Genomic DNA, 20,313 nt, shown 5'->3' on the forward strand with positions numbered 1-20,313 from the left:
AGCCCTAAAACTAAGCAACTAAATTAACAATAGTAGAGCCAGCTTAATAATGGGACATAAATTTTAAAATTTGTTGGTAATTAAGAATTCAGGTAATTCAAAATGTCCCTTTAAAAAAAAAAAAAAAAAGCAATACCAAAAAAAAGCATTCCCAGTTAATCTGGCTTAACCAACAGTGCAACCAAACATTAGTGTTAACATTATTTACATCCAAGGCCAGGGAGTGAACAGGAGAGATGGAGCAAAGGGCAGAGAACATGGAGAAGAGAGCACCTTCTTGGCTTGGCTGGAAGGCCAGCCTTTGATTAAAGTTGGACGGAGTCAGTCTTTCTTTGACTCCTCTCGATCTTGATTTATCTCCCTGAGTAACATTCACTCCCCTGGCTCCTCCTAATCAGAAGTCCTCTCTCAGTGTCTCATCACTGCTCTTCACACCCGACTAAAATCATGGTTGGCTAGTACTTGCTGAATTATGCAGTTAATCCTATGGTGCTTTAATTTCCAGGCCTTTAAAAAAAAACTTTTGGACAATGATGTGCAGATTTTTGTTTAAATAGTGAAACTTCCTTGTACTACAGTTTTTGTATTGACAATCAAATGGCTCCTTTATTCTTTGCCAAACTGTGAAAAAAGTGGTTTTCAGTAGGCTGCCAGTTAACAAAGTATTTCCTTTCATCTTAAGACCTGTAGATCCTTAGCTCATGTAGCTGCCTACTTGAGAAATGCACATCTGTATTCATCATGACATTGATAACAGCAAAAGGAAAGTTTTTCTAGTAGAGCAGAGGCAAGAGGAGCAGTCCTCATGGTGACATTAATTTTTCAAATATTTTTGAGATTTCATGATAATGCTGTTTGGCCCTCTCTCTGAGCAGTGAGGTCACATTAGAAGTGGAGAAGCTTCTGAACATTACATCATTACCTCATACGCATAAACAAACCACTCCCAAAGAGTGTAAGTCCTAGACATTTGTTTCTAAGCAGCTTTAGTCATGCTGCTGGTGTCGCCTTTGCCTGACTGTAGGAGTCTGTCTCTGCTTTCTGTAGAATTCTGGCCTGAAAATACTAGCTGGGACACCAAACTAAGCAGCTTCAATAGGGACATTATTTCCTCCTAATACCACTTCAGTAACTGGTTCAGGACTTGGTTTTAAACTATTGTACAATTCTGGCAAAGAGGGAAAATAGTAGCTCTTCAGTCTTCCTGTGCTTTTGCATTAGATTTTGATATTTCAGACTGTAATGGGCTTTGGGGGATGATATTATCTGTGGTAGCAGTAATTTTACTGAAGCAACTGCATTGAAATTCACTTGGGTTTTCTCTCATCAGATTCTGTTTCAAACAAGTATTCTGTAAATCCGAATGGATTACCAGTGTGCTATAGATTTATTATAGGACAACATTCTATGTTTGGTCTACATTGAAAATAACTTGCTTAAGTTAGTCTTGATTATCTAAAATATTTTTAAATGTTCTTTACATGAAAATTTATTTTGTATTTTTAAACCTTTAGGGGCTTTTATCTATTTTTCTAAGTCGGTTAACTGTACTTTTTAAAAAAAGTGTTTTGTATCTACTTTTGTAACTTCATCAGAATAAAATATATTGAAAGAAAGAAAGGACTGATGAAAGTATGTCTCAACACATTTGTTTCTATTTAACTGTGAAACTTGAGAATTTTGCAGGGTTTGTGGAAGATTACCTTGGCTTATCATTTAGGAATGAACTCTTAGAAGAAAGGGAAGTTCCTAAGTGAACTAAATGTATTATAATACCAGGGCCCCACCCCCGGGAAACAAACTGTGCCTTGGGATGCAGTGGCTAAAACCCATCCCAGACAAAAAATAAGTTTTCTCCTTACCACACTGGACAGGCTCTTGACCTCTTTTATACATTGCTGATTATGAGATTGAGAAAAGGGAAGAGGAAAGACTAGACTCATTAATTTTCTGACCTTGAAAGGAGTACTCAGCATATCTGTAAGATACCCCCCACACCCTAAACAGCCATTTTTCATTATCATAGGAGAAATACTAGTTATTTTTAGAGGTTCGAATTACAGATTCCTAATTTTAGGTCTGTTTAATATAGCATTGCTACAATTGTTTTGACCTATTGCAAAATTCAGACTTAAATTGAAGAAAGTAGAGAAAACTACTTGGCCATTCAGATATGACCTGAATCAAATCCCTTATGATTATGCAGCGGAAGTGACAAGTAGATTCAAGAGAGTAGATCTGGTAGACAGAGTGCCTGACAGGAGGCAGTGACCAAAACCATCCCACCAAAAAAGATACAAGAAGGCAAAGTGGTTGTCTGAGGAGGCTTCACAAATAGCTGTGGAAAGAACAAAAGGAAAAAGCCAGGGAGAAAGGGAAAGATACAGCCAAATGAATACAGTGTTTCAGAGGATAGCAAGGAGAGATAAGAAGGCCTTCCTCAATGAAAAATGGAAAGAAAACAATAGACTGGGAAAGACTAGAGATCTAGTCAAGAAAATTGGAGATATCAAGGGAACATTTCTTGCAAGGATGGGCACAGTAAAAGACAGAAATGGAAAAGACCTAACAGAAGTAGAGAGGCCTCCCTGGTGGCTCGGGCAGTAAAGAATTCACCTGCAGTGCAGGAGACTTGGGTTCGACCCCCGAATTGGGAAGATCACCTGGAGGAGGGCATGGCAACCCACTCTAGTATTGCCTGGAGAATCCCCAAGGACAGAGGACCCTGGTGCACTACAGTCTATGGGTCACAAAGAGTTGGACAGGACTGAACGACTAAGCACAGCACAACAGAAGCAGAAGAGATTAAGAAGAAGTAGCAAGAATACACAGAAGAATATACAAAAAAGGTCTTAATGACCTGAATAACCATGATGGTGCAGTGACTCAGAGCCAGACATCCTGGAGTGTGAAATCAAGGGGGCCTTAGTAAGCTTTACTACAAAAAAGCTAGTGGAGGTGACAGAATTCCAGCTGAGCTATTTCAAATCCTAAAAGATGGTGCTGTTAAAGTGCTGCACTCAATATGTCAGCAAATTTGGAAGATTCAGCAGTGGCCACAGGACTGGAAAAGGTCAGTTCTCACTCCATTCCCAGAGAAGGGTAATGCCAGAGAATGTTCAAACTATGGAAAAGTACTCACTCCACATGCTTAACAAGATCATCCTCAAAATCCTTCAAGGTAGTCTTCAGCAGTTTGTGAACCAAGAAATTTCAGATGTACAAGCTGAGTTTAGAAAATTGCCAACATTGGTTGGATCATAGAGAAAGCAAGGAAATTCCAGCAAAACATCTGCTTCATTGACTACGCCAAAACCTTTGGCTGTGTGAATCATAACAAACTGGAAAATTCTTAAAGAGATGGGAGTACCAGACCACCTTACTTGTCTCTTGAGAAACCGGTATGCAGGTCAAAAAGTAGCAATTAGAACCTTATGTGGAACAACTGACTGATTCAAAACTGGGAAAGAAATACAAGGGTTTATATTGTGACCCTTTTTATTTAACTTATACCCAGAGTACATCATACAAAATGCAAGGCTGGATGAATCACAAACTGGAATCAAGATTGTCAGGAGAATATCAGCAACCTCGGATACACAGATGATAGCACTCTAATGGCAGAAAGTAAAGAGGAACTAATGAGCCTCTTGATGAAGGTGAGAGAGTAAAAAAGGTGGCTTAAAACTCATTCAAAAAACTGAGATCATGGCAACTGTTCCATTACTTTATGGCAAATAGAAGGGGGAAATGTGGAAGCAGTGGCAGATCTTATTTTCTTGGGCTTCAAAATCATTGTGGATGGTGACTGCAGCCATGAAATTAAAAGATGCTTGCTCATTGGAAGGAAAGCTTTGACAAATCTAGACAGTGTATTAAAAAACAAAGACATCACTTTGCCAACTAAGGTCCGTATAGTCATAGTCATGGTTTTTCCAGTAGTCATGTATGGACGAGAGAGTTGGACCATAAAGATGGCTGATCGTGGAACAATTGATGGGTTCGAATTGTGGTGCTGGAGAAGACTCTTGAGAGTCCCTTGGACAGAAAGGGGATCAAACCAGTCAACCCTAAAGGAAATTAACCCTGAATATTCATTCAAAGCTGAATGATGCTGAAGCTAAGCTCTAATACTTTGGCTACCTGAGGGAAGGGCCGACTCACTGGAAAATTCAGGTAGCTCTCTGGAGAAGACAAAACTGGAACTGCCTTAAAAGATGGGTGGTTACAACATAACAGTTTTTGCACGGTTTGTATAGGGAAGTGAAGCAGTCCAATATTAGTGAAGGATATATTTCAATTGGACAGGTAGGTAGAGGGAAGTCAAATGAAAGAACTTGGGTTTTTTGCTTGTAGGTGATGACTCTGAAGGATTTTAATTAAGCAAATAATGGACAAGTTTTCATTTCAGATGGCTCCAACAGCAGTTCCAAAAACTGAGGGTAGGAGGAAGATACTAAAGCAGATAGTCCAAAATAACCACTCCCCAGGTGATCCAGGGGTTAAGGACTTGCTTTCTAATGTAGGGAACATAAGTTCAATCCCTTGTCAGGGAACTAAGATCCCAGTTGCCATAGGCCAGCTAAGCTTGTGGCCTCGTGGGCCATGACTACTGTGCCTGCATGCTCTGCAGCAAGAGAGATCTGCAGGCTACGCTGAAGACCCAGCACAGCCAGGGTGGGGGGTGGGGAAAGTGAGCCACTGTTAAGTTATGGGGTGAAGACTGTTGGAGCAAAAGTACTGATTTTCAGTAAAGGAAACAAGGAATTTTGCAAATGCAGTTCAGTGAATTTAACACTGGTCTCTTAGTTAAAAATAACTAAACCAATTAAAATTACTTTAGTGTTCAGTTCTGGCTCTGCTTGTTTCCAGTTGCACAAACGATGTCAAACATGTGTCTCTTCTCAGCTCTCCTTCTGTGTCTGCTTCATTTCCACTGTGGCACTACCCACATGGTTACAAAGATGGTCCCCAAGAGTACACCTTCTACCAGTTTAGCAATCCAGGTGCAAATGAGCCTTTATTTTCCTTAGTTCCCAAAAGTCTCTAGACCAGTTCTGATTGGTCTGGCTCAGATCATGTGACCAACTCTAAGCCAATCCCTAAATCTGAGCAACCAGCCTAGGTTATGGGATATGGTCTGCCTCATTGAGACCACCCTGTTTTGAGTATCAGAGAGGTGATTCTCCACTATACTCTGGAAGAAATATCTTTGGCAATTTAGTTACATCTCTGAAGAAAAATTGAAAGTTTGTAAATTATCCCTAATCCCACCAACCCTAATTGTTAAAAGAATCAAGCAAAGAAAAAAAAAAAGAGGCTATTAATAGTAATGCAAAGGAGAAACTGGGGCTTCCCAGCTGGCTCTGGTAAAGAATCTGCCTGCCAAATGCTGAAGCTGCGCACGACATGGGTTCAATCTCCGAGTCAGGGAGATCCCCTGGAGGAAATAATGGCAACCCACTCCAGTATTCTTGCCTGGGAAATCCCATGGATAGAGGAGCCCGGAAGGTTATAGTCCATGGGGTTGCAAAGAGTTGGATGCAATTGAGCATTAGCACTGATGAAAGGAAAAATTATGAGGATCAAAATAATAAAAAGAAAACTCAACAGTAAATTTAAAAAATCTAATTGCCTTTATTGACTTTTAATTCAGGCAGCATCTCATCTAGCCAGTAAAGGAGAGTTCCAAAGGGCTACAGAAATGAAAAGGCTTAAAAGGCAAGTAAAAAGGTTATTTCAGGCTTAGGCAACCTATCTACAGGAGACAAAAGGTTTCTCTGTGACATATTATCTTATTGGTGCTGAACAGAATATGACTGATCAGAAGACAAGGCTTGAACTGACTTTAAAAGATGAGTTGGTTACCACATAAGCCATCTTGCACAATTTACATAGGGAGGTACAAGCAGTCCAGTAATAACGAAGGCTATATTTCAGTTGAGAAGGCTAAGTGCCGAAGAATTGATACTTTCGAATTTTGGTGCTGTAGAAGACTTGAGAGTCCCATGGACAGCTAGGAAATCAAACTAGTCAATCCTAAAGGAATAAACCCTGAATATTCATTGGAAGGACTGATGCTGAAGCTGAAGCTCTGATACTTTGGCCACTTGATGTGAAGAGCCGAGTCACTGGAAAAGATGCTGATGCTGGGAAATATTGAGGGCAGGAGGAAAAGTGGGTGACAGAGGATGAGATGGTTGGATGGCATCATTGACACAGTGGACATGAGTTTGGGCAAACCCTTGGAGATAGTGAAGGACAAGGAAGCCTGGCATGCTGCAGTCCATGGGGTTTCAAAGGATTGGACATGACTTAGTGATCAGACAACAACAAGTAAGGAGAACACAATATCTCCCCAAGACCAAAAGCGGAGAAATTTTAAGCTAAGGCTATATGCACATTCATGAAGGGGCTTGGCCAAGGAGAATTCAGTCTAGAACGGGGGCAAAAGTTGTCAAAGTTTTAGTTGATTCAAGTCAGGAGGGTCAGGAAAGGTCAATATCATTCCTTAGCTTCCAGTTGATCTGTTGGTTGAGCTTTCCAGGGAATGGGAGTGGTGTTTGGATTTTGCAAAACAACTCCAAGAGTTTGCCAGGCTATCCAAAGTCTGTGGCTCAAGTGGCTCTTCTGCTGAGCCATTTCCTGCAGGCACCTTAAATTCAGGGATATCCAAAACTGAGTTAGTCGACCCTCTTCACCCCAAACCTAGTCCTCCCCTACCCATTTCACTGTCCAAGCCAGAAACCTGAGAGTCATCCCTGACCTTCATCGCCTCTCCCGCCAATACCGTCTTCCAGTCCATTCATTCACCTCCCAGGTGTCTGAGTCCACTCCTCCCATTCCTGCTGCTGTTCAGGCCTTTAGTCTCTGGACCATTGCGACTGTCCCCGCTCTTCGCAGGGACCAGTGATCTTTCTAAAGCCCAAATCTGAAAACGACTCCCCTGCCTAAAATCCTCCCCCAGGTCCCCCATGGAGCGAGAAGTCGAAGCTCCTCCGTTTAGCAGCAGGTTTTCTGGTGGAGAGTAGGAATACGGGCGTTCCACCTATGGCACCAGGGTCCTTGTGGCGAGGGAGAGTCCGAGCACCGGCTTCTAGGCCGAGGCGGAAGGACCCACTGGAGGCGAGGGCTGGGAGGCAGAGGAAGCCAGGTGAGAGGGCAGACGGCGGGGCCCTGGGCGTCCTGGGCGTGCGTGGCGGCTCGCGGCCTCCGGACAGCAGGGGGCGGCCTCGCCCGTGGCGGCGGCGGCTCTGGTCCCGGACTCCGCGTCTTTCGGGCGACGCGGCAACCTCGGACGGCGGGCCGCGTCGGCCGGGCATGGCGGCGTGGAGCCCGGCCGCGGCAGTGCCTCTGCTTCGGGGAACCCGCCGGGTGAGCGCGGACGGGGACCGAGCCACTCTCCCCGGGGCAGGAACTGCGCTGGGACCGCGGGGCGGGCGGGATTTGGAGAGACGGCCTGCGGAGGGCGACGCACCGGGCCAGGAGCTTCGCCTTCCTTTCTCTCATTCATTGATTCGCTGCTTCATTCATTCAGTGGCCCCGCCACGGGTACTGAGAGAAGTGTCAGGCCCGGCGCGTGCTGGGGGAGCTCCCCAACGGGGTGGGGGTTGAGGCCGAGGGAACGGATACATAAACAGTCGTAATACAGCAGGCACGGAAAAGGCAATGTTGCTTTACCGAGCCGAAGACAAGGAGTCAGAGCCTGGAGTCGCGGCGTGCGTGCTGGTTCCTGTGACTGAGTCAGGGCTCCGGAACGTCCTCCTGGCTTCTGTGACCTTGACCCTTTCCAAATCTCACACTCCTGGAGTAGGGAGCCAGTAGAGGGCACTCACCATATGCTCTCCTAATTTTCTGTCCCCGTTGCTGATTCATTCTTCCTTCACTCCATCCATTTCTTTTGCTTTCCTCTCACATTCCTCCTTCTCTTGGACCTGCCTCCCCCAAGCATGAAGGGCACTGCTGCTGGTGACTTTCCTTGTGGACAGTCGACATTCCAGGGGTTTTGTCAGTAGATTGCTGGTTTAAAGGCCGCTGTCTGTAGATCAGCAGAGATGAGGGAAAGACTTTTCCCAAGGAGTCATAGTGCTAACCCCACTCTCACCCTTTAATGACTGCTGCGCTGCCTGCCACCTGGCTACCCTGCCTGCCACCTGGCTACCCTCTGCCTTTGCCCCCATCCCCACCTCCAGGGCACTGTTTTCAGAGGAGGTCTCCCGTCCACCCAGCCTTACCCAGGTCCACAACATAAGCTTCTGTCCCTCTGAACAGCACTCAGTGTCCCTCCAGATCTTTCTCCTGACCTGCATTTTCAGCTGCCTGCTAGAATCAGGACTTCTTTGCGGGTACCTGGTACATATGCCCATTTTCTCTGGTGGCTCAACCGGTAAACAATGCGTCTGCAATGCGGGAAACCTGGCTTCAATCCCTGGGTTGGGAAGATCCCCTGGAGGAGAACATGGCAACCCACTCCAGTATTCTTGCCTGGAGAATCTTCAAGGCCAGAGGAGCCTGGCTGGCTACAGTCCATGGGGTCGCAAAGAGTCAGACACGACTGAGCAACTGACCACACAGTACATATGCCCTGAATTGTATGGATTTTCACCCCTGCTCATTCATTCATTCATCCATCACTCAAGTTCTCCTGGGGGCCTGCCCTGGCTCAGTTCTGGAAGACTGCAGTAGCAGGACAGACCCATGTCTTGGCCTCTAAGACCAATTGGTGAAAGAGTCAGTGCACAGGGTATTTTAAAGAAGGTGCTCTGAAGTTCTATAACACAGGACCCTGCTCTAGGCCATCAGAAAAGGCCTGAGGATGGGCAAGACTGAGGGGGTGAAGGGATGGTACCTTCAGCACCAGCATGTGAAGAGCACTCCACCCACCATCCTCCTCCAGCCAGGGAGCCTGGTACTATTCCCTTTTTAAGGATACTCTTATCTAGGAATCTTTCCTGACTTGCTTCAAAAGGCATTGTTACATTGGCATCAAGAAGCCTGTGTAAAAAGTCCAAAATCTTTACCCTGACACTGAAGCCCTGCCATACTCTATTTTCTTTTTTTCAGTATTTGTTTTTACTTATTTGTTTGGCTGCACTGGGTCTTAGCTGAAGCCTGCAGAATTTTTTTATCTTTGTTGCAGCATACAGGAGTTTTAGTTGCAGCATGCAAACTCTTAGTTGCTGCATGTGGGATCTAGTTCCCCCACCAGGGATCGAACCCAGGCCCCCTCCATTGGAAGTGCAGAGTCTTAGCCACTGGATCTCCAGGCAAGTCCCTGCCATGCTATTTTCAGTCTCTCTTTTCAGCATGTGCTTAACCTAGCCAAGGGGCTGCTGACATGATTTTCTGCATCTACATCCCTAAGGGTTGAGACACATTCCCATCAGAAGCACTGGCTCCTTAGGGTAGTCACTGGGGGAGGGAAGAATGTTACTTCCAATGGTAAAAAATCTAAAAATGTTCCTCTTTCAGATCCTTTCATAGAATTCTGTTTCTTCTTTCCAGTAAGAATTGCAGAGAATAGCTGCCTTATTGAGCAGTAGGTCACAAGGTTATACCCCACTGGAGAGAATATGGAATGTTAATCAAGCCTAAAGGGTGGGTGCTATTTGGTCCCATTAGTACATGGTCAGTGGCATGCTTGCCCAAGCAGGGCATGCCTGGCCTCTCCGGGTCTGCATCTTACTAAGGGATCCAACCTTGGGAATGTCACTTGGTGCTTCAGGCACCTCACTATCATGAGGAATAAACATCTGTTGAATGAACTTAGGGAAATTGTTATCTCTGGAGTCCAAGTTAGTTGTTTACAATTCCACTCCTCCCTCAAAAAAAGTTTATTCTGCATCCTGGGGAACTTAAATGGGCATCCGATGCTATGCAGTGCCCCCAGTTTAGCCCAGGGCCCTGCCTTGCAGGGGAGGTCAGAGGGGCCTGCACAGTGACTCTCCTCTGTTCTGTGGCAGCTTCCTCTTCTCCACTGGGCCCAGCGCATGTTTGCCTCACAGACCGAGGCGGAGCTCAAGGTGACCCAGATTCTCAAAGAAAAGTTTCCTCGAGCTACAGCTATCAAAGTCACTGACATTTCAGGTAAGGTCTTCTCTCATCTTTCCCACAGAAATTGGTAGGATTTTACTCGCTGGAGGGGAAGAGGGCAGGGGACTTGGAGGATACCCACCACCAGTGGCTTCTCAGGATGTACGGATTTTGGACAGATAGACCTTGGCCTCGCCTCCCAGAAAGGGTGGAGGTGGGAATGCAGAGACTTCAGCAGGGAACTTCGAGGACTCATGGTTGCCAACCTGGCCCGGCTCAGATTAGATTCCTCTCAGTCACTGTGGGGCTCAGCTCCAGTCTTCAGTTTGACTTTGAGATGAGCCAGACTTTAATTTTCCCACATTCTTCTGATACCCTAGAATGCCAGAGCTGGAACAGATTCCAGGAAGAATGAGTCCAGAGAGGCCAAAGAACTTGCCTGGCCCTTCACAGGGAGGTGGCGGCAGAATCAGGACCCAGGGAGACTGTCCTGAGCCCAGTGACCAGCCCTAGCCAGGCCCCGCCTTTCTCGAATGACCGCTGGGGCCTCAGAAGTTCAGGTTGACTGTGTATTAGGAACAGGCTGGGCAATCAACATCTGCCCCCATTGGACAGGAAAGATAAGGCCTTTATCCAGACACGCCTGTGGAAGAGTTGGTGATTCCCACACCCAGACAGTCTTTATCACTCTCCATTACTCTAGGGCTCACTGGCTTCTCTGAGAACATAACTTTTACAAGGATTAGGAGAAAGTTCAGAGAGTCCTTTTATCCTGGTCACTACAGGAAATGAACCAATCTAAAGATCTGTTAGAATGGCAGGTTGAGTGAGCCCTCTGCAGGGGTCCCAGGACAATGCTGAGGTCTTCATGTCACCAGTCTTGTACCTGCCACAGGCCCAGTTAGGGCAGAGCTGGAACTTGACCTCTGCTCTGGCTCTGCCTAGTCCTGGTAGAGTGCAGAAAGGGGATCAAGGCTGGGAAGCTTGGTTTAGCCAAAGCTTAGTCTCCTAGAACATATAAGTGAAGTCGCTCAGTCGTGTCCGACTATTTGCGACCCCATAGACTGTAGCCTATCAGGCTCCTCTGCCCATGGGATTTTCCAGGCAAGAGTGCTGGAGTGGATTGTCATTTCCTTTTCCAGGGGATCTTCCCGACCCAGGAATCGAACCCGGGTCTCCCGCATTGCAGGCAGACACTTTACCGTCTGAGCCACCAGGGAAGCAAAGAAAAGCTTAACAAAGCCTATTGAATGAATGGCACTTTCTTGCTGAATTGTTTCATGCTAGAGCAGCACATTTTATTGTTATCATTCATCAGCCCTAGCTCTCTAGCCACATGGAGACAAAGCTTGGTGTAGGGGTAGATGGGTCCACACAAACTCTGCTTTGAGAGCTGTCTCTTACCTGCCACAGCCCCGGGAAGAAATCTTTAATTCAGCTTGTAGAGCAGGGGTGCTGGAGAGCCCAACTCTGTGATTAGCACGTCTTCACTGTTTATTGTAATGCTGTGTCCATATCATTCAGCTCTCTGCTGAATGATAGCATTCGGATCATCTCTTTCACACTTCCTTATTCCTTTACTTTCAGATACGACTGCATGTGGTTTTCAAATCAGATTTTAATGTGTTTTTGCATTTTTAAAAATACCAATTACTGGTCCTTTGGGAAGTGGGACATGGAAATTCAGTCCCTCCCACCTTCTTCCATGGCATTTGCTGGCTTAATAAAAGGAACTAGTAGGCAACTGACATTTCTTAGGCTTTGCGTGTTTTGTGCCTTATCTTTCCTACCCTGGAAGCAGTAATGCTGGGTACCAGATACAAGTGCTTTGCAGAAGGAAGAGCACATTTGGGATTGAGGCAGCCTGCCAGGAGGAGGTCAGGGTCAGATTGTAAGCCATGGTTGTCTAACAATCTTAGCAGCTTTCTGCTGAATGATGACATTCAGACCTTCTTTGGATTGTGTGGTACTTATTCAAGGACATAAGGAACTGTGGCTGCTGTAACTTAATAACTGAAACACTTTCAAATGACATTTATTTCAGGAGGCTGTGGGGCAATGTATGAAATTAAAATTGAATCAGAAGAATTTAAGGAGAAGAGAACTGTCCAGCAGCACCAGATGGTTAATCAGGTCAGTAGAGGCAGCAGTGATTCTCTGTCACGTCTCTGCATCTGAAAGGGCCTGCGAGTGGAGACAATATTGCACTATCCATCCTAGGAAAGCATAACGCAGCACCACATCATGTGAACAGGACTCAGGATCGAGAAAAATATAAACTGAAACTATCTGGGATTGTACTGTAGGCAAATACGAATGTTATTCAAAATGGAAAACAGGCCACCCAATAGTTATTTTATATTTCCCTGTATAGTGCTACCAAGGTTTACTGTTATTATTGCATATTGAATAGTGTTTGTAAACATAAGACAAAAAAAGATACATGTTCTTGTAGATTTGAAGGTTTCATTTAAGCCTCTTTTAGGACTACTTTACAGGTGGGTAAACTGAGGCATGGCCTGATTGAGAGCTGCTCCAGCTGTCCCAGACCCAATGACAACAGCAGGGGGCTGGAATATCAGATTTAACCTGATTAAGGCCCAGTGTATTCATTATCTGTGCTTATTTCACTTTAAATTTATACCAGCCTTGACCCTTGCACCTATGTCTGTAAACTCAACCCCTCCATCAGTGTGTTTATCGTTCTGGAAAGTTGGACTTTGTAAACTAGTGTAACTTTTGTAAAGCACAGCTCTGGCCACGAAAGTCAAATCCAGGTGTTCCAAACGACTCTTCCAGGCCTTTCCCACCCTTCTTGGCATGGACCCTCCCTCCGGCCCCCGGCCATTGGTCTCTCCATGCTTCTGGCCCTTGGCCCTGATCAGACCTCCTGCCTGGGCTGCGCCTCCCTCACTTCTTTGCTGGGCTCACATGCTCCCTCAATTTCCTAATTTGTAACAGGGAGAGTAACAGGGTTTGCCTCTTTGGAGGCATTAGTGGTAAAGTCATGTAAAGCACTGAGAAGAGTATCTGATGCATGGTGAGCCCTTCAGAAACATCAGTGGCCGTCACCATCTTACCCGTAAGCACTGCGAGGAGCCTGCACCAAGTCCAAGGGGCAGGACAGCAATCGCCCCCGCTTGGGAGAACGTCATCTGTGTCATCCTGGGCTCAAAGTTTCCTGTGGGCCCCTACTGAACATGCGCCCTCTCTGGTCCCATCCTTGCTGGATCACCTTGCTTACTTGTCTGTCATTGCCCTAGGAAGCCGACTCTGCAGGCCAGCCCTGCATCTGTTTTCTTTTTTCGTAAATTTTATTTTATATTGGAGCATAGTTGATAGAGGGAAAGGAGAGCTGGCCTGGGTTTGGTTATTATTTTACAGAGAAATTCAGTGTTTAATGCCTGAAAGACTTTCCACTTGAGAGAGTTCACCTCCTGGTACTGGTGAACCTTTAACCCGGGGCAGCTACACAGCATGACCCACCACCACGGGAGCAGGGTCGGCAGGGGAGGAAGGCCTGAGCCTGACCTCCGCCTCGTTCAGGTCCTGGTGCTGCAGGGACTAAGTATCTATTTGATTGTGGTTCCTCATTTACACTCGGGCCCTGACATCATTTGTGGCCTTAAACAAACCTCCTAATTTACAACTTGATTTATTCTGATCTAGAGTAACATTGGCGAATTGGTGCTGATGAGCATGGTTTCGTTTAAAAAATATTTTTACATGAAGCTATGTATATTTTTTTCTTTTATTCAAGTAATTTTTAAAAAGTTTGGCTGAGCTGCTCAGCTTGCAAAATCTCAAGTTCCCCAACCAGGGATTGAACCCAGGCCTCCGTAGTGAAAGTGCTGACTCTTAACTACTAGACCACCAGGGCACTCCCAGTGTGGGGTTTTTTTTTAATATAATTTTTTTTCATTTATTTATTTTTGGCTAAGCTGGGTCCTCCTTGCTACAAGGGCCTTTCTCTGGTCGTGGCGAGCGGGGGCTACGCTCAGGCTCTGCCGGGAGGGCTTCTGGTGGTGGTGGCTTCTCTTGGGCAGCAAGGCTCTAGGGTGCACGGGGTCCAGCACTTGCGGTTCTTAGGCTCTAGGCTCAGGCTCAGTAGTTACGGCGTATGGGCTTAGTTGCTCTGCAGCATGCAGGATCTTCCTGGATCAGCGATCAAACCCACATCTCCTGCAAGGGCAGGCGAATTCTTTACCACCGAGCCACCAGGGACGCCTCCTCAGTGTGGTTTTAAAGAACAGCCGTTCTTTGCTCAAAGAGCAAAACACAAGGAGCAGCCTAGAAGCTCTTCACCGGGGCAGCCTAAAAAGTTAGAATGCATGTAATGGAACACTATGCTGATACCGAAAAGAATGAGGGGCCTGATACGGAAAGACCTTACGTTAGGGGGAAACGCAGAGTGTGGAACGGTGTGTTTGACATGCCATCGTTTGTGTTTTAGAAAGGTAGTGGGGTGGAATATATATTCATATTAACTTGAATATGCATTTTTTAAATTCTCAGAAAGATACACATGCAAGTAACAACAGTTTTATATTTGGGAGGGAGGTGGAAACGGGGACAACTGTGGGAGGGAGACTTCAGAACATGCCTTTTTTATGCCTTTTGATTTTTGAGTGAACTTAGTGATTCCAAAAAAAAGTGTTTTCCAAAAAAAAAAAGGTGAAGATTGTTTAAAGAAAGTGTGTGTGCAAAGTGTCCTACAGAGATAAAGCTATTAATATATAAAAATATTCCAGTAGAGACTTACTGTAATCAATGTCAAATACAAAACAATGATGATGCTCTTCTGCTTCCTTAGGCACTAAAAGAAGAAATTAAAGGTATGCATGGATTGCGGATATTTACCTCTGTCCCCAAACACTGACCATACCCTGGCTGTGTTGATGCTACTGCTAAAACTTCGGATGACTCTTCCTACCACCGTGCTTCCTCAGCATATGACAAAAAACTTATCTATTTTGTTCATAGACATTTCCATATTGTAATTATAGAAGAATATGCTATCTATTTAGATATTAAATTAAAGGCAACAGATAAGTAAAAATTTTTTTCATTACAAAATATGTACTGAATCCTGCTCTGTGCCTAGGCAACATTCTTAACATGGGTATAATGTAATGAATAGAAGCAGACCAAGAAAGACTATATGAAATTTTTGAAGGGTCATGACTAATGCTTTTAGTTCCTTTATTTCCAAAACATGTCCTTTTATTCAAACTGGTCTTGTCTTTTGAACAGTTCTGTCCTGATGCTAGAGGCAGAATGGAGTGGAAGCTTCCTTGTCAAGAAACTTTCTTGTTTCTTCTCTTCTATGAAACTGCTCCAGTCCCTTCATCTTACTGAAAAGAAAGGAAAGACTTTGGTTTTGCTCTTCCCTTAGTTTACCACTCTCTTTCCCTTTCCCTCCAAACTTCTTACCAGAATGAGCCTGGACCCTCTGGATTCTGAGGAGTGAAGATCCCCCACCCTTTGCACCCTGGTGGAAGGTTGAGCCCACCTCCCATGACAGAAGCTGAAAAAGCTTGCCTTCCTAGCTCTTTGGCAAACAAAGCACAGGCAGATGATCTAGACTCAGCCAATCAGATGGATCTGCCTTGAGCTCTGCGCTGGGAGCGAGTGACGCTGTGAAGCAGGGGCAGTGGCCTGTCCATTTTGGCAGCTGTGGCAGCAATGTCCAGTGTTCTGGGAGGTGGCTGTGTCATAGGCCATCATCTCTGGAGTCCATGGTGGTATCACGCTGTCTGCAACATGATTTGGGCTTTGTCTTCCTCTTCCAGTCCATTTTCAGAAGCTGCTTCGTCAGTGTTGCCAGAAATTCTACGATTATCCCCATGTCCTTTCACTAAATTCTTTTCTGCTCACACTGGCCTAGTCAGTGTCTGATGCTTACAAACAAGAGCCCTGATGGGTTCACCTGCCCCGCACAGTGCATGCAGCTCCTGCCCGCCTGCTCCCGCCTCCCCGCTGGAAAGCTGAGAAATCACATCCACTGACACTCTGTCCACGTGACCCATCACCATGGTGATGGGAGGTTGACCATCCACTCCTTCCTCAAACTCCTGTGTGTTCCATGGAACTGACCAGCAGAGAAATCATTGGTCACTATCAGTTCTTAAGATTCCTCTTACCTCCCTAAGAAATAAAAATATGTAGGTAAAACAACTTTGAGCTCTGGAGCAGCACAAATTTTAAATGTTCCTTTCATATACTGTGCCCTCATTTTTTGGTTTAAAATTGTTCTCTAATCCCACAGTATAGGGGAGGGATTGGTGTCCTGCCAAGGCAGAACGGACTTTTACAGAGAACAGATTCATTCAGTTATATCAGAGTTGAGAAGAAAGGATAAAAGAGAATTCCTAAGGGCCCACAGCACCCCGAAAGAGCCACACACCCTGGAGGACAGCTTTTAGGTGGCATAGTGAGGAATCACCTAAGTCCCAGAGATGAGGAGGCAGGGGTCAGTGAGAACAGAGAGACCACAGAATTAGATACAGGTTGATTACTTGTGTGGAGCCTAATTATCCTCTTGAGGGTGGGCTGGACACAGTGATCTGCTTCTAAAGAACAGATTAAGGTGGAAGTGACAGTGTGCAGCGTCAGAGACTAGGTCATAAAAGGCACTGAGGCCTCCTCCTTGCTCTCTTGGCCAGCTTTGCTCTGGGGGAAGGCAGCTGCCGTATTGTGAGGACACTCAAGCAGCCTGTGGAGAGGTCCAGGTGATGAGGAGCAAGGCGTCTCCAACAGTCAGTGAGCCATTCATCCTGGAAGTGGGTCCTTCCAAGTCCATTACAGTGAAGTCTTCAGAAAACTGTAGTCCCAGGGGACACCTTGACTGCAAACAGCCAGAACTACTCAGCTAGGCTACTCCTCAATTCCTGACTGATAGGAACCGTGAGATAATGTTTGTTGTTTCCAACTATAACATTCTGGGATAAATTTTTATGCAGCAATAGATAATTGATACACATGTGCATTACTAGGACAACACTGGGAATTACACATATTAAAGGAAGGGCTGAAAAGCCAAACTGCAGAAAGGACAGGGCTACAGCTAAATGTCAGGACCACTGCCACCACCACTTGGGGCTCCCTGCCTCTCCTGTCCGCTCTCTGCAGATTCACTTTATTGTCTCTCACTGTAAATCAGCGTTCACCACATGCTGTCAGTATACAACTGACTATACCGCCAGTAGCTCTTAATTTTACAATCTTAATGTATACCTCATGAAAAGGACAGGAGAAGGCAATGGCACCCCACTCCAGTACTCTTGCCTGGAAAATCCCATGGACGGAGGAGCCTAGTAGGCTGCAGTCCATGGGGTCGCAAAGAGTCGGACACGACTGAGCGACTTCACTTTCACTTTTCACTTTCCTGTATTGGAGAAGGAAATGGCAATCCACTCCAGTGTTCTTGCCTGGAGAATCCCAGAGACGGGGGAGCCTGGTGGGCTGCCGTCTATAGGGTCGCACAGAGTTGAACACGACTGAAGCGACTTAGCAGCAGCATGAAAAGGACAAACTTCCCTTCCAACTTCCGCTTCAAAGGATGCTAGGGAGGGCTTCTAATCAGGGGCCACCTGGACTGATCAGGAGTTAGAGGACACTGAGCCTGCCTCCGGACTCTGGTTTGGAGTGGAGGGAGGAAAACTGCCAAAAGAAGTAGGGGTTCTATTTTCCAAAGCAGAGAGGGGGACGAGACAACAGTCGTGCTCAACTGCAGGAAAAGGTGAGGGAGAGAAAGTCTGGTAGGAGCGTGGTGGCACTAGAGAAACTACGATCTTCCCTCTGCTTCACCACATACTCCCAAATTAAAAGGCAAGCTGGGAGAGGAATCACAGTATTTCTTTTTAGCTGACTGAATAGGAAGAAACTGTTTAATGTTAGCAGCCACAGTATATATTACACTGCATCTGATACAGCCAATTCCTAGAGCTTAGATTAAGGGCTACTTATGGAAACTGCTGAATTAAGATGATACATTTTTTGAGTTAAATGTCCTTTTAAAAACAGTGTATAGTTTTCCTGTGGAAAATCCAAGCTAACTAAGCAAATCAACCTAAGTAAAGGACATTGCCAGGTCCTCTGCCCCCCTTCCTGTTTTGTTAAGAGGGGCTCCTGCGATGCCCCTCTTACTGGGATCAGGGCACCCAACTAGCAGTTGTGGGACAGGCTGGCCTGCAGCCTGGGAGAGGACTAGGGCCGCAAAGTCCCACCCAGACAATGGCAGCGCCAGGGGGTCAATAGAGTCAACTTCCTTTCTTGGGAATCCTGACTGGAAAAGGTGAGTAAGATCAAAGGACAGCTACTGGCTGGTGGAAAGCTCTGGGCAAATAAATCTGGTTCAAATGGGGAAATATGAAGAGACTCAGTCAAGGAGAGGCGGAAATTGAAAAAATTGGCCTAGGAGCTGTCTTGAGGGGCGTTGGTAACTCCGAGTTCAGAGCAAGTCAACACTAGGAAATAAAGACAGCGACTGTCAACCTAGTGCAAATCAGAACTGCCTCGAGTAGTATTTTAAAAATACCCATACCTGGCCCCTCCCAGTCAGACCAGCTAGTGGATGCCGGAGCCTAAGTTGAAGACAGACTCGACGTGAACCGCCACGGACTCCTTAGAGCCCCCGGAGTAGGGACTCAGCCCCCTTTGGCCTGACCCCACCGGGAGAGGCCGGCCCTGCCCGCCCCCTTGTCCCTCTAGGGAGCTGCTGCGCATGCGTCAGTCGGCCCGCTCGCCTCCCGCGTCCAGGGGGCGCAACCCCAGGTCCCTAACTGCAGAGTAGACCGCGGCAGTGCGCGCCCCGCGCCCAGCCCGGCGCAGCCCCGACCCAACCGGGGCGGAGGCCACGCTGCCCCTCGCGGAGTCAGACCCGGGGGACCCGGGGCCAACGGGCCGGACCTCCACTAGCCTCGACCTTCTCCGGGGAGCCGCAAAGAGTCTCCGGGAATGGAGCCGGTCCGTGTTCCCGCCCTGCGCTCGCTCGCGACAACTCAAACCCGTCGACGCGCCGCGGAGCCCCGGGCTGCGGTCCACAGCCACTGCTCAGCGCAGCCCCCAGGCCCAACCCCCGCCCCCTCGCGCCGGGTCCCGACCTCCCCGGGGCTCCGGCGCCCCTCCCCGGGCCGCGGCGGGGTCTCCACCTCTCGCCCGCGGGGCCGGCTTTGGACGCGTTTTTGTTTGTTTGCTCTGCCAGTGTTGATAAGTGCAAGCCTTCCGTTTGTCACCTCATTTCAGGGAACTGATCCCTTCTTAAGTTGTGATAAAATACTCAGATACTGTGAATTTAAAGGAACATTCATGTACTTAAATTTTTTGAGAAAAATGTAATATTTATTAGACAGAAAAGAGGATACAAATAAAAGGTGCCAGACGGTTTCATTTCTTTTAGAAAAAGAATAAAAAGAAACAATCATGTTGACCTTTGTTCAAACGCAGTTTATTCAAAACCCAGTGTCTGTGTTAGCCTGGCGTCTCATTCAGCAGGCAGCTTCCCTGGCAGTTACGAAAACAAAAAGGTTGTTAGGAGCAGAATAACCAGATAAATGGATAAACATGTAAGAAGTTAAAACAACTGAAGTTCAATTAATCACTTTGTTGTTATTCAGTTGCTCAGTCGTGTCCAACTGTTTGTGACCCCGTAAACTGCAGCATTCTAGGCTTCCCTGTCCTTCACTATCTCCCAGAGTTTGCTCAAACTCGTGTCCATTGATTGAGTCAGTGATGCCATCCAACCATCTCATCGTATGTTGCCCCCTTCTCCTCTTGCCCTCAATCTTTCCTAGCATCAGGGTCTTTTCCAATGAGTCGGCTGTTGTCATCAGATGACCAAAGTGTTGGAGCTTCAGCTTCAGCACCAGTCCTTCCGATGAATATTCAGGGTTGATTTCCTTTAGGATTGACTGGTTTGATCTCCTTGTAGTCCAAGGGACTCTCAAGAGTCTTCTCCAGCACCACAGTTTCAAAGCATCTATTCTTCAGCGCTCAGCCTCCTTGTTTCTACTCTCACATCTGTGTATGACACTAGAAAAACCATAGCTTTGACTGTACAGATGTTTTGTCAGCGGAGTGATGTCTGCTTTTTAATACACTGTTTAGGTTTGTCATTGGGCTTCCCTCATAGCTCAGTTGGTAAAGAATCTGCCTGCAATGCAGGAGACCTGGATTCCTAATCCTGAGTCAGGAAGATCCCCTGGCAAAGAAAATGGCAACCCACTCCAGTATTCTTGCCTGGAGAATCTCATGGACAGAGGAGCCTGGCAGGCTACAGTC

At 46.4% G+C, this 20,313-nt stretch overlaps 1 protein-coding gene across 1 annotated transcript; it reads left to right on the forward strand.

Annotated features, from left to right (window-relative positions):
• The first annotated feature begins 7,316 nt into the window (after positions 1-7,316).
• BOLA3 (bolA family member 3) lies at positions 7,317-15,268 on the forward strand. Its single transcript, NM_001035452.2, has 4 exons — positions 7,317-7,374; positions 9,963-10,086; positions 12,077-12,165; positions 14,846-15,268. The coding sequence occupies exons 1-4, from the start codon at positions 7,321-7,323 to the stop codon at positions 14,909-14,911; spliced, it is 333 nt and encodes a 110-aa protein (NP_001030529.1). The 5' UTR covers positions 7,317-7,320; the 3' UTR covers positions 14,912-15,268.
• The last annotated feature ends 5,045 nt before the right edge of the window (positions 15,269-20,313 follow it).

This window comes from Bos taurus, chromosome 11 (genome assembly GCF_002263795.3).
Source record: "Bos taurus isolate L1 Dominette 01449 registration number 42190680 breed Hereford chromosome 11, ARS-UCD2.0, whole genome shotgun sequence".
Lineage (NCBI taxonomy): Eukaryota > Metazoa > Chordata > Mammalia > Artiodactyla > Bovidae > Bos > Bos taurus.